We start from the raw sequence: 14,733 nt of genomic DNA on the forward strand, positions 1-14,733 counted from the left end.
GGCCTCCCATCCCACCCCCACCGCCCCCTACCCCTGCTCATTCTTCCTGGCCATACCACCACCTTTTCCAAGGCTCACCCTGGGGGACTCCCAGCCCAGATATCAGACCAGGATCTATAACCACACCCCTCTCTGCCCATGGCTCTGCAACAACCAGGTATCAGCCAGGGACACGCACCCATGCAGCCTCCAGGGGGCGCCATACACACAGACTGGGCAAGCCCTTCCAGCAGGCCACAGTCCTAAGGAAGCTCCTCTCCCAGTTGTCCCCATGTCACCACAGAGCCTGAGTCACCTCACAATTCCACTTTTCCCACCTTTATTTCTAAAAGTCATTCATGTCTTCCCAACCCTGACCTTACAGGAATGCCCAACTGTTTGACATTGTGACGCAGTGCTGTCATCTATAAAAATATATATATATATATTCTGTCATGTTTTCTACCTGCAAGTCTTACGATTTTTGTCTTGAACCACACTGATGGCTCTCCTGGGGCACCACGTGGTCTGCAGGCCTCTGGTTAGACACACCTACCTGCAGTTCAGCCCAGAACCTCCTGTGAAATCTCTTAGACTCTTTAATCATTCCTAACTGGCTAGTTTCCATCCGATCTCCACCTCACTCTCTTCTCCTCCTCCTTTAATGCCCGCTGCTTAATGATGCCTCTAACATGGGAATCAGACACTGCTTTAAAAACCATCAGCAGCCCTGCTCCATCCAATGCAACTACTGCTGAAGCTGAGCCCCATCCTCCAGCCACAGGACACTGCCATCAGGCCACCTCTCCCGCCACAGAATGTCTGGTTCTGTTTGGCCTTTGACTGTTCCCTGTGTCTGGGATGACTTTCTGGACCCTCTGCCTGTGAAAGCGTCATCACACATCAAGACTCAGCAGCTCAAAAGCAACCTCCTCCAGGAAGCCTTCCCTGAACACACCCCCTCCCCATCATCCCTAGCAGAAGCAGGCACTACACCCACTGGCTCCATCGTAGCCCAGAGTTTAATATGGTACGCTGTATTACAAATCATAATACATAGGCCCCTTTAGCAGCCTATGTACCACATAGCAGCAGAAGGGATGTCTCGCTTATCCTTGGTAACAGAGCAAGGCCTGGGCATAATACATGTTCAATAAACAACTGGTGATTGGCTGGTGAGACCTAGAGTCTAGATAAGTTCCTACCAAGGGGGGGAGGGGGAAACAAGCTCCCAAAGCAAAACAAAGAGCTGAGGGCTTAGGAGGGAGCAAAGAGCCCCCCAACTGAACAGGTACCATGGTGAGAGCCCTGCAGGAGGCTTTAGAGCAAGCCCGCATTCTCACCTCCAGCTTGGCGAACTTGTCCGATTTGCAGCAGGCATTCTCTGCGTTTGTGAGCTTGGTGAGCAGAAACTCCCGGAATTCTGCGCCCTGAAATGGGTTAAGAGGACTCAGGATTCTCCCAGCCTCCACATCAGACAAAAGGCTGCCAACCACAGTAACAAAAAAAAACAAACAAACAAAAAAAAAAAAAAGGCAGAAGAGCCTCTACAGGACTCCTTCTCATATCTGGTCGTTTGCAGCCAAGGCCAGATCCACCTGCTAATATAGCAGCATGGAAGGCAGCTTCCCCGGTGCCGGGGAACCCACCCTCCATATGGCCTTGGATACTGGAGGCCACTCTAGCCCCCGGCTCCTGGGCCTAGAACACTGCATGAAAGTCTTTCCACTAACAGGAAGGCAACCCCAGCATCAAACTCCCAGCAATGGCCAGACTGGCCCCAAAGGGTGAGGTAGGAAGATTCAGGAAGGAGACACCCCCAAAGCTACAACAGGACCTCCCCCCCACAATCCTCACAGTTTACATTCATGCCCATTCCAACCACGGACACTCAGATCTGGGGTCTGGCGTGAGACAAGAGTGGAAGAACAGGTTCCTACCTTCTGGAAAACAGGCGGGCTCGGCAGAGGGGGGCCAAAGGCAGGCACATCTTCCCTCGCAGTGACTGACACCTGAATGAAACAGTCTCGTGTGGGCTGAGACAGAAGAAGAGTGCCACTCCTTACAGCAGACCAGCTCACCCTCTCCCTCCTCCCCAGACCACAGATACCTGTGTGAGCATCACCCACAAGCCCCAGGTGACGCTCTCTAACAGGCTGGATGGGATGGACTCCTGCATCCTGCCCTCTGCCTTCCTAGGAGCCAGAAGCAAGTTTGGCAAGATGATGTCCTGGGCTGGGGAACCACTGGGACCCTGGTGACAAAGCAGCACGGAGTGGCCAGGCGGTTTATCTCATTACTCCATTGCAGCGTTCATGAGAGAGAAGGCAAGTGAGAACTACTGCTCATTTCACTGGTGAGGAAACAGATGGCGGAGGCATGGAGCAAGCACCCCCCAAAGCCAGAGAGAGGGGCCCGGAGAACCTAGACTACTCCAACCCAGCTCTGAGGCTCCACTATGGTGACTCCCAAAACCTGGACATGTGTCAAACTCACTTAGAGTCCTTAAAAAGTAAATACTGGGCCAGAGAGATGGCTCCAGAGGTAAACAAACAAACAATATCAACAAAACACAAGCCTGATAGTCCTTAGAATAGAACCAATTCCCAAAAGTTGTCTCTGACCTCCATACCTGTGTGCTTATGCACCGCCCCCCAACAAATCACACACACACAACAACAACAACAACAATAAATAATCTAAGTTTTTGAAGAACCAAATGAATACTGGCTGAAAAGAGAGCTTGGGGCTCTCAGGAGCTTTGACGCAGGCAGCGGACCCAGGGCTGAAGCCTGGGCCTCCACACAGAGACAGTGAGTCTGGCTGAGGCACAAGCACAGAGATACCAAGGGCGTGGCTGGGAATAAGGATGGGAGACATCCAGGCTCCGGTTAGACACTGTGAGAATGGACCTGTAAGAACATCCAGAGACGCTAAGGATGTCCTGGAGCAGGTGGCTTCCGCTCCTCACCTCTTCTCCACACACAAGTATCTTGCTTGTCACCTGCTATCAACTCCTGAGGCTGCAGGCCTCTGGGGAGGCTGCCCTGTCTCTTCCCTAGCAATGGCTGACGTGAAGACCCTGGCAGGCTGCCAACCACTCTGGCCTGTGAAGTAGGGCAGATGCAAGAGTCTGCCAGACTGGGTGAGCGGGCAGGCTGGGGCCCCCGGCCAAACCAAGGCCCTGCCAGATCCCAGAGGGAAAGAAGCAGAGCTTTGGTCAACGGGGCATTCTTCCTACAAGCTCATGGCTGTCTGCAGGGCCCAAACTGAGGTACTCAGAGTCAAGAAATGGTTTTGTGTTCACTGACAAGATTTCTGGCTGTGAGCCCTAGTTGCCAGACACAGCCCCGCCTCCAGCCACCTACCATGCACCAGTGGCCCAAGTCTAGAATTCCATCTCGGAGGAAGGATTTGGCTGCCCACTGTGGCTATCTGGGACACTTGGGACAAAAGCACAGACGCCTGCAGGCCCAGCTGTTTCCCCTGGCCTGGCCCTTCTTCCTCCTCAGGCCTGCAATGAAGTAAGTAGTCTGTGCTGACAGGAAAAGTGTCTCAGATGTGTCCTTGGATCCTGTGCAGGGGCAGGATCTGAGTCCTTTTGGGTAATGTCCATCCATCGCCCTCCCTCTTCCTAGCTCATCTGACCTCAGTCTGCCCAGACAGCTAAGCCTTAGTCGCCCCTTGTTTCTCAAGCAAGCCTGGGCTAGGAGGATGCAAGGGGCAGGTCATTGTGGGGAGCAACTTTGAAACCAGAAGGAGCTCAGCGTGGGGGCAACCAGACGCCCAGGGGAGCTGAAAGAGTGAAGGCTGGAAACCCAACAAAGCCTCCGTGCCCAGGTATGGCCTGCCACCCAGAAACCTGGCAGAGTTGTTGACAGGGAGTCATGATGGGTCCTCACCAGCTGCCTGCTTTACAGAAGAGTCTTGGCAGAACTCCAGAAGTGTGGTGGGATAGCCCCTGGGGTAGAGATAAGGGATCCTATTGATTACTGACTGAAATCTCTTTTCCAGTGTTGGGAACTAAACCCCTACCTGAAAAGTAATTCAATGCCACATTCCACACACACTCATGGAGATGATTTCTCACTTGCCCCAGAGGCTCCTGGGAAGACTTCCAGCTCCAGGCTCCCTAGTTCTGAGGCCTCAGCTCTAAGTGCCCTCAACAGCAATCAGCCTCAATTGCTTCCCTATAAGCAGGCTAATGGGCCTTATTAGGCCTCAAGAAGACTATCCAAGGGCTAGTGAGATGGCTCTGTGGTAAAGGCACTTGCAACCAAACCTCACTACCTGGGTTCAATTCCCAGGAGCCACACTGTGGAAATGAGAGGCAAGTTGGCCTCTAATTTCCATATACACACAAACACACATACTCAGTCTCTCTCTCTCTTTCTCTCTCTCTCTCTCTCTCTCTCTCTCTCTCTCTCTCTCTCTCTCTCTCTCTCTCTCTCTCTCACACACACACACACACACACACACACACACACACACACACACACACACACACACACACACACACACGAGTGTACAAAAAAAGACAGAAGGCTGCTGTACTGAAGCACCTGGCACAGAGGAAGAACTTCAATCACTCAGTTTTCTGTCTTTACTTCCCCCACCGGCCTCCATGTTCAAAAAGGCACCTTAACTGCAGAGTTCCCCAGAGCACCTCGCAGCCCACACCCCACTCTGCCTCTGCCTCGGGACTTCTGAGGTTATATAATCCAGCTTCCTCAGTTTGCAAAGACAGAAGTCAGAGCCAGGGTCAGAAGCAGAGCCCCCAAGCTGCTGTGCCCCTTTGTCTGGGGCCCCTCCCTCCTTTACTCTTCTTTTGCCTTGTTTGTCCTCCTCCCCCTCCTCCTGCGGGGGGCTGGGGTGGGTGTGTGTGAGTGGGTGGTTAACAACTAAGGCCCAGTATCAGCCAGGCCCCCTGAGGGATCTAACCCAGTCCTTCCCTCAGTTCATGTACCACCCACAGTGCCTGATGTAGGGGAAAGCATAGCACTCTAGGGGGGCACAGGCAAGGCCACCGATTTAAATCTACCTCAATAGGAGGAGGGGGGCCTGTCATGCTGCCTGTGGCTAAACTGAACTCACTGGCTCCTCTTCGCCTGGGGTCAGCAAAGCCAGTTCTTTCTTGTTCCCCAGTGTTTCCCAGTGCACAGAAGGCAGGGAATAAGAAATCCTGAGTCTACCAGCAAATCAACCAGACAGCTGTAAACTGAATGGCCATCTCAGTCAAAGCAGGCGATCCCTCCATTTGCTCACTGTCAGCCATGCACATAAAAGAAGCCCAGGGACCTCAACAGGAGAGATGTCAAAGACTTGTTGGGAAGGGCCGGGCGTGGTGGCGCACGCCTTTAATCCCAGTACTCTGGAGGCAAAAGCAGGTGGATCTCTGTGAGTTCGAGGCCAGCCTGGTCTACAGGTGAGTCCAGGACAGCCAGGGCTACACAGAGAGACCCTGTCTCAAAAAACAAAGAAGAAGAAGGAGGAGGAGAAGAAGAAATAAAGAAAGGAAGGAAGGAAGAAGGACTTGTTGGGGGAGAGGGGTGTTTCTGCAGGAGGAACATGCACACATGTGCACATGGGGGTAGGGTGTGTACACATGAAGATCACAGGACAGCAGGTCCTGGTAATCAACCATGGGCAGCTAGGCTCTTGTATGAAGCACCTTTACCCACTGAGCCATCTACATTTGGGATTGAGGTGTTTGTTTGTTTGTATTTGTTTTGAGGCAGGGTCTCCCGGGCCTTGGCTGTCCTGGAACTCACTACGTAGACCAGGCCAGACTAAAACTCAGAGATCTACCTGTCTCTGCCTCCCAGTGCTGGGATTAAAAGTGTGTGCCCCTAAACCTAACTCCCGCCTTATCTTTTGGGACAGGTTCTCTCACTGAACCCCTATTTGGCTAAACTGGCTGTCTCCCAGGGATCTTCCTGTCTTTACTACTCAAGTGATGGAATTACAAATGCAACCAGCTTTAGGATCTGAACTGATGTCCTCATGTTTCAAGCACTTTACTGAGAGCCTGAGAACTCCTTTTTTTTTTTTTTTTTTTAAATAAAAAAGGTCTCAGACTTGGTTTTAAAAGTTGATGCTGGGCTGGAGAGATGGCTCAGTGGTTAAGAGCGCCATCTGCTCTTCCAGAGGTCCTGAGTTCAATTCCCAGCAACCACATGGTGGCTCACAACCATCTATAACGTAATCTGATACCCTCTTCTGCAGATAAAGCACTCATATGCAATAAATAAAATAAATAAATTCAAAAAAAAAAAAAGTTGATGCTACCTTTGCACTTAGTCCATGTGGGTTTATATTGACAAAGAGAAGCTTTGCCGGAGTGAAAGCTGTAAAGGTGGCTGAGGCACAGTGAGCCCCAGAAACCAGCAAGAGCCTGGCTTGGTGTCGAACCCACATTGCCAGCCTCCGTTCTCCCATTCTCCTGTAGCGACAGGACTGTTTCTCCTCCGGTTTAAGATGTTCTGTGATGCAGGGAGCCCTTTGGGAACTGAACTCCGGCCTCTCTTCCCAGGAAACAAACAAAACAGAAATCCAGCACTTGGTTCTTACTCAGGTGGCTCAGAGACCACCTAGCCCCCCTCCCTCTGAAATCCCTGCCTCATCCTATTTCCCATGGGTCCCAGGCCCCTCGAGCCAATGGAGCACAAGGTTAGGGAAGAGAAAGGAGGTGAAGGAGCAGACAGTGAGGAAGGCAAGAGAGAGTGCCCTGTCTCCATCTGATCCTGAAGGATTCCACACGCCTCCTCCCAGAACAGCAGGTGACCCTTTTTAAGTTAACACGTACTAACTACACATATTGACAGAGTTTAGTGTACTGTTTCCACACTTGCATCCAGTGTACACTGCCTAAATCCAGCATGCTTTAATCCACTTCCCCTCCCACAATCCTCAGCATCCTCTTTATTACTTTTCTTTACCAGGTCTCACTATGTAGGCCAGTGTAGCTTGGAAGTCTTGATCCCCCTGCCCCTGCCCCCACATCTGCCAGGATTTGGGGATTACAGGCATATACCAATCACCAGTGGCCAGGATGACATTTTTAGCTTTCGTGTATCTTAGAAAGAAAGGAAAGTCTCCAGTCAGGAGCCTCATCCAGGTCTTGCGTTCTCACAGAAATCTTCCAATTAAAGCCATCAGGATGCCCACACCATCCAGACACAGAGGCCAGGGTCTGCAAGGCCGCTCTAGTATTCATCTTCCTGTTGTCTTCCTCTCCCCTTTCCTGGCCATTCTCTCCACCTCCCCTCCTTCTCTGACTTCCTCTCACTATATCCCAGGGATCAGCGCCCGGGGCTTCTGCACTGTTGAGTGGCAGGCTGGAGGAGACTTCACAAGGGGCGTCCCATCAAGGCCAGGCTCCACTGATGTGACCTAATGGCGCTGCTGTCACTGAGCCCAGCAAGCCTAGCAGTGTACCTGGGCCCATGACTGCCTCCCACGGAGGCGGTTTCCTTACCTTGTAGGATGGGGCCTCTGAGCCCGGGCCCTCAGCCTGAACAACAATGTAGGCATGTAAGAAGTTTGACGCGATCATATCTGGAACAAACGGTGTGTTTTCTTCTTGAAAGATGATGGCCACAATGTCATTCCCAATATGCCGCTTTCTCTGCAGCTGAACGGAAAGTACCGCATTGTTACCACAGAGTTAGGACCATCCCCAAAACAAAAGAGAACTCAACAACAAATTCCTCTTTATTTCACTTTTCGTACACCCTGAACTCTGAGGCCCAGCTCGCTGGAGAGCTGTTTCCCTCAATCTGTGAGAACTACCAAGAGGAAAGGGCAGAAAGACAGCCATGTTGTTAAATAAAAGCTGGCCTGAGTGACACTGAACAACAGTGTCCAGAGCCTGCATTCAGGACTCTGAAGACAATGTAAGAATCTGAGGCCAGGAGAGCCGTAATTGGTCCAGAGGAAACGCAAACATGGAAGAAGCCACCTGAAAATGCTAACCAAGCTGTCAGCTGTGGCTAAGCCAGCCGCTCCCTGGCAGGAAGTCCCTGGCAGCTTTCGGAGCACTGAGCTCCTAAACGCAGGCAGGATGCTGAGGAGACATAGACAGAGGAGTCAGGGGACATGGAGAAACGCAGGGTAGGGGAGAACAAGTGGACTGGAGAGCCAGCAGTGCCAGGCACATGGCACATGAGATCTAGGTGGCAGGCCTACTGTGTGCCAGGAACTGTGAACTGCTGTTCATATGGATGCTCACAAATGCTGAGGTTTCCTGTACACCAGGCTCTGCCTACGTCCTCTGGTCCTTTATTAAATGCATACTGAAAGCTGGATTTGTGCTCGGCCCCTTCAAACTGAGTTGCTCATTTACAGAGTAACTAGCATGCTCTGAGCACCACACTGGGCACTTTTATGCAAACTACCTCACTTGTTGCATGCATGCATGCATACACGAACGCACACACGCATGCATGCACGTGCGCATACACATACACACACATGCACACAAACACACATACACCATTTCATAAGAGGAAAGAACTATTACTGAGATTTGGTCCCTGCCAAGAGCCAAGCTCTGTAGTATATGCCAGGGTGAAATGACCCTGACATAACAAGGCTAAGAGACTGGGGCTTCAAGAAAACAGGGGCCAAAGGTGAGACATCCAGGGAAAACCCACTTTGGCTACACAACAAACCCCACACCCATTTGATTCTGGAACATCCAGTTATTATTTGGGAGTCAAATCACAATTTGCTTGCCAATATCTTTTACTCGCAAGAAGCCGTGCACAGTGTTTACAGTTTTTGCATCCCTGCTCCCTTCCTGGTACCCTAGACAGAAACAAGCAGGGCAGAGTTTGGAGGAGGCCCTCCTGTGTTTCTCTGAGATACGAAGGAGGAGAGAAACCGGATGGGGGCCATTGGAGTCACAACAGCCAGGGTCAGCTGCTCTCAGAGCCAGACCCTCCCCAGGGATGTGCAGCTCAAAAGCAGCAGGCTTGGAGAGAGTTGGCAACGCTGGGGTCACAGGTCTCACAGAGCCCCCAGGTTAGGGACAGGCAACGAGGCTGAGAAGATCCTCACCACGCAAGCTTCACATTCACAGGGCAGCAAGGCAGCAGAAGGGTTGAGTGGCCAGGACCAGGCACATGCCAGGTGTCAACCGCAGAAGCCCCCTGCTCAGAAGCCTACAGGACTTCCCAGTGGTGTTCTAACATAGACCCTATGCCACATCCTGAAGCCACGAGGCCACTGACTTGCTGAGAGTCACACGCCCAGCTTGCTCTGCCTGCTCCCAGCTCTCCTCTGCAAGTCTGCCATGTGCAGCCTTTATCAACTTCGCTTGCTTTGCTCCCAGCTTGACCCGTCATTCACTCGGTGGAAATTCTTACTGTCGGGTGTAGTGCAGTGTGGTGCGGGCGGTGCGGTGCGGTGCAGTGTTGGAGACAAAGCCCAGGGCCTCCTGAACACCAGACAAGTACGCTCCCACTGAGCTACACCCTGAGCCTCAAGGAAGTGTTTTAACAGGACACCTGCGGCTGCAGTGTCCCATCTGCCAAGTGGGAGCGGCCTGCGGCTTGGCCCTGCCTTCCGGTACTGGTGGTTACCTGCTGGGTGTCACCATCCGTGAAGGGCAGCTTGGTAGAGACGTGGAACATGATCTCCCGGTCCCGGAAAGTGGTGTACACCGACTCCACCCCTGTCTGTCCGTGGGTCACATCCAGGCCTCCTCGGAAACTGTGGTAAAACAGTTGAAATGGGGAAAAAAGGAGTGAGGTGAAGGTGGCATCATGGCGAACACTACAGGACTGTAGTTGATAGGTGGGTGAGAAAACACGGAAGGGCTGGGGACAACGGGGTGAAAGGTAGGAAGTTATAGAGACCTGTTCTTCTGAGCAGCCACGCCCAGTGACCTATTGCCAATCACCTATAGGAGAGACAAAGATGGGCCTGGTGGCAACAGGTTAGTAAACTGAGCACGTTGAAGATCGAAACAGGATGAGCCTGAGTTTGAGGCCAGTCTGGCCTGGGGCGCGAGACTTCCACTTACAACACAACCAAATTAACTAAGACCACAGCAGAGAGTTTCAACCACAAGCCTTTGTCACATGACTGTTCAGGTGGGATGGCCACCCGTTCACAGCCCCACACAGATGCCAGACCGAACTCTCCCCAAGGTCCCCAAGGCTGGGCATGAGCCTTTGGTCTGTCACCAGTCAGAAGCCAGGACAGCCAGTCCCTCGACTGGATGTGAGTGAACCTATAGGAGACAGGGGCCTGCGGAAGGAGGCACAGATGATGGACTTTAAGCAGCCCGCTTCTGTAGAAATCAGTCTACCCCCCGACGCACACCCACACCTATACCCCTACCCCCACCCCCATCCCCACCCCCACCATGCTTATATCATCCCAGGCAGGAAGGAGAGGCTGGGGAGGAACCGATGGCCTTCCAGAAGCCACCCCTTCTGCTGTCACAGAGATATGACCGCCAACCTGGGACCACAGTCTTCATCAACTGGGAGGAAGAAAACCACAGATGCACCTCAGACACAAAGGGCCAAAGGACACTGCCAGGCAGCCAGGCACTCAGGTTCCAAAACCTGCTTTGTCTGCATTAGCTGTGTTAATCCCCTGTGACCTTGGAGGGTGCTGTTAGCTTTACATTTATCTCCTTTTTTTTTTTAAACAGATAAGGAACTGGACTCTTTTCCAGGTAAAAGCCGCTGGCCCAACATCTTAGGACTTGTTTGTGTCAGAGGTGGGATTCACCCCCTGGTGTGACTGACAATAGAGGAGAAGACAAAGCAGGGGTGGGGGATGCAATGACTGAACACCCGCTGCAAGTGGACTCAGTGCTTTTCACTCGGGACGCTGTGACGGCTCCTGGACAAGGGGTAAACGTTAGGACTCTCAGCCCTATGCCAGCCACTCAGCTGGCCAGGTCTTAAATATTCCGAAATGTTGCCGTTTCGTAGAAAAATCAAGGGCCAGCAGAGTCTTCCAAACCAGTATTCTAGCTTTCTGTCCCCCTCTTTTAAGGGACCGTATACCATTGTGTGGATTACTGCCAAGGGAGTTATTATGTTTGCACAAAGTCTTAATTAACTATTCCTCACGCACTGTCCAAATCGGGTCATTTCCTTCCAAAGAGCACGGGGTTCTCTTTCGCCTGCCAGGTGAGTGGTAGGGAAGGTGGATTCATTTCACTGTCAGCCTGGGCCAAATGTAATTAGGAAGGCTAACCTCAGCAGGAGCCATCTCATCATGCCTCCCAGGCCGCTTGCCTTTCAGCCAGCCTGTCACTCCGAATTACCCTAGGACCACTGAGTCTGCAGGAATGCAGGTACACGTGCGCAACAGATCAGAAGCTGGAAACGTCCCGTCCCCCATGTTCCCTCTGGACAGAGCTGTCTGCCCTGGCCCTCACCAAGGGCACCCCGCCCCCACCATGGATGCTGCCAGTCCCCTGACAGAACTCACCCTTTGAAATCCTGCAGTGTGATGGTGTCCCCCAGGAGGTCCAAAAACTCCTTGAAAGCTGGGCTCTCTTCATTGTTTCCAAAGAGCTCCTCCTCCAGGGTCTGGAAGAAACGTGAGAGCCAGGGAAGGGATGAGAAGAAGCCACTGAGTGTGGAGTGAACGGTCAGCCACATTCCGGGCCCCTTCTTCCCTGTTGCTCAGTACACTTGCCATGGCTGTCCTCAGGTAGAGGTCGTCCTAACGGAGGGGCGTTCTGCAGGGCTGGGTGCTGACCCTGGGTAAGGAGGCCTTGGCGTCCAACAGAACAAAGCGCTCTTAGACCTGACCCCCAAAGTATGACCCAAAGTGAAGGACCGGCCACTGGCCTGCAAAGAGGCTCTAGAAAGAACTCTCAAAACTCTTAACGGTGGCTCAGCTTGGTGGCACGCTCCTTTAATACCTGCACTCAGAAGGCAGAGGCAGGTGGAGATCTGTGAATTCAAGGCCAGTTGGGTCTACAGAGCAAATTCCAGGCTAGCTGGGGCTACACAGTGAGACCCTGTCTCAAAACAAAAATTCTACAGGAGTCCAAACAACAGTGAGACCTCTAGGATGACGATGAATGACAAGAACAATTGTGGGGGAGGTTACAGAGAACTCTGAGCCCTTGTTCACAGTTCTCTGACAGGAACATGAACAGGGCACACGCTCTGGCAACAGTCTGCCAGTTCCTCAGAAGGCTAACCACCGAGCAATCCCAAATCTGTGAGTATATACTTCCTTGAATTCGGTATCTTCCGAGAGCTAAGGGGATGGGGCAGAGGCGTGTCTGTCCACGGGTGTGGGGTTTCTTTGAGAAGCGATGATCATGTTCTGCAATGAGATGATTATTGGTGTGCCACCGCGATCACACCACAAGCCACCTGCGGAGTCATGATTCTTACTGCTGTGAATTGCGCAGTGTAAGAATTACAGATCAGTGAAGCTGTGATAAAACTGAACAGTAAGAAAAGGCACAAGGAGAAAATGGTCAGAAGACACGGACGGTGTTTCACCTAAGGGGACACACAGGTGTCAAGTAAGATGCTCGGCATCGTTAGGCAGCAGGGAAGTGCAATCTCAGCCACAGTGAGGCCCACTATGCACGCACCGGAAGGGCCAATTAAAAGTCAGCAGCCCCGAATTTGGCTCCGATGCAGCAAGGCTGGATCTCTCACATACTGATGGGAAAACAGTAACTCCAGAAAACGGTCTGGCGGCTACACACACGATTTGCCACGCAGCCAGAAATTATACTGCTGGGCGATTATTCCAGAGAAATGAAAGCATGGGTTTGAAAACCCAAATCCTATGTGAAGGTCTTCACCATAGTTCCAGTCACAGTTTCCCAAAGCTGGAAACAACCTGAATGTCCTAGCGAGTGAACGGCTAAGCGGAGCGTGTGCAGCCAGACCGTGAACTCAGCAGTAAAAGCAGAGCCTAAGCCAGGCATGGTGCCCCAGACCTGCAATCCCAGCACTCAGGAAGGGACCAAGTTCAAGGCCAGTCTGGGCCACACAGTGAGAAGACGTCTCAAGATAATAAAAGGAGGGAAGGAAAGGGGGAAAGAGAAAGGGAGAGGGGGGAGGGGGGAAGGAAAGGGGGAAGGAGGAGAAGGGGGGGAGGAGGAGATAAGAAAAAAGAAGCACACTAGTGACACGCTTAAGAAGCTGGGTAACCGGCTGAGCAGGGAGCAGCCCTAGAGGTTTCTAACGAAAAGGTTAAGAACTAATAAAGATACGATATGCCATATCAGTGTGGCGCTATCACAGCGTGAAATAAAAACAGAGAAGAGGTAAATGGTTATCAGCTGCTAGGAACTGGAAGGCAGATGGAGAACAGGGGCCTCGGGGAGACAGGTGAGGCTATAAAAGGAAAGTGTGGGAAACCCTGAAGGGAGAATCTGTTTCTTGACTATGGAACCTCCACATGACTAAAACAACATGGAACAACACACACACAAGACACACAACATCCATGACACACACACACACATGCCACATGCAGATAAGTCCATGTTAGGAGCCTGCAAGGTGGCCCCGCAGGTAAGGGCACTTGATGCCAACCCTGGTGACCTGAATTCAATTCCTGAAGGCACATGGTGTGGAGAACTGACTCCTAAAGCTGTCTGCTGATCTCTGAGCACATGCAGATAGAGGATGGAAGGATGGAAGGAAGGAAGGATGGATGGATGGATGGATGGATGGATGGATGTTTAAGTCCACATGAGTTGGGGAAACCTGAGTAACATTTCGATTATGTCACCAATCCTAGTTGTGACACAGTGCTGCTACAGCTTGAGACCTGACCTTTGCGGAAACTGGGTAAAGGTATCAGACCTTTCTCTATCATTTCCTCCAACCATATGCGAAACTAAGCAGGTGAAGAACTGTTAAAGGCGGCACACTCAGGTAATCAAGTTTATTCCTTCTCAAGTCTCTGATGGAGCTGAAGACCAGGTGGCTTAGTTTTACAGTGAAACTTAGTTGTTTAGGGGTTAAGATGTTTTTAGGTCTAGATAGTTGTTTTAAGTTGGTAATGACAAGATGTGATGGAGATTGATTTACATTCAGAATTTTAGACACACCAAGATGCAAAAGAGGTTTTCTTCAAGACTGCCAAATACAAATAGCCAAAATACTAAGAATGTAACATTTATATAATTCCTGATTATGTCATGGTTCTTCTTGCTATAGGTAGTCTATTGTATGTATGTGTATATATATTATAATTTTATATTTATATATAATGTATATGTAAAAATAAAAATGTTTAATTAATAAAAATATATTTTAAAAAAAGAAAATGAGCCCTCCCTATTACAAGTAAAATTGCTATTAACATTTAAAATAAGAAAAAGAATTATTAAAGAAAGCAAAACGGAAAATAGTCATCAGCCCTGCAAATAGGGACAGGCTCAGATCCCTGACACGTCCTGTCATTTGACCCATGTGCTCTGTCCACAGAGGCAAGATGTGAAAACACGTGCAGCTACACAGACAACACTCCAGTCTGCCCAGCCAACTCAGATGGAGTGTCCACCAGATAACTCTGTCCCAGCTGTCCTGTGCCTGCCAGGGATGGAGCCAGAGCCTCTCTCGTGCTCCATTAGCACTCCACAGCTGGCCGTCACCCCAGCCCACTCACGTCTGTTCCATAACAAATAAGAACACACCTCAGGTCCCAAGGCTTGAAGAGGCAATGCAATGTAACCCATCTTAGCAACTTTGGTTTGTTTTTTAATGGTATTTCTTGAGGCTGATGCCGGTAGTCTCGGCA

The 14,733-nt window shown here is 51.1% G+C and overlaps 1 protein-coding gene across 5 annotated transcripts in view; it reads right to left on the reverse strand.

Moving 5' to 3' along the window:
- Rap1gap2 (RAP1 GTPase activating protein 2) overlaps nucleotides 1-14,733 on the reverse strand; it is a 212,556-nt gene that overhangs the window by 17,178 nt on the left and 180,645 nt on the right. For all 5 annotated transcript variants that reach the window (XM_051157936.1, XM_051157934.1, XM_051157935.1 and 2 more), the window contains exons 11-15: nucleotides 11,437-11,537; nucleotides 9,564-9,693; nucleotides 7,457-7,612; nucleotides 1,920-1,991; nucleotides 1,323-1,409 (exon numbers count right to left, since the gene is read on the reverse strand). In XM_051157936.1, coding sequence (XP_051013893.1) covers nucleotides 1,323-1,409; nucleotides 1,920-1,991; nucleotides 7,457-7,612; nucleotides 9,564-9,693; nucleotides 11,437-11,537 — 546 coding nt within the window. The remainder of the gene's footprint in view (nucleotides 1-1,322; nucleotides 1,410-1,919; nucleotides 1,992-7,456; nucleotides 7,613-9,563; nucleotides 9,694-11,436; nucleotides 11,538-14,733) is intronic.

This window comes from Acomys russatus, chromosome 16, assembly GCF_903995435.1.
Source record: "Acomys russatus chromosome 16, mAcoRus1.1, whole genome shotgun sequence".
Classification (NCBI taxonomy): domain Eukaryota; kingdom Metazoa; phylum Chordata; class Mammalia; order Rodentia; family Muridae; genus Acomys; species Acomys russatus.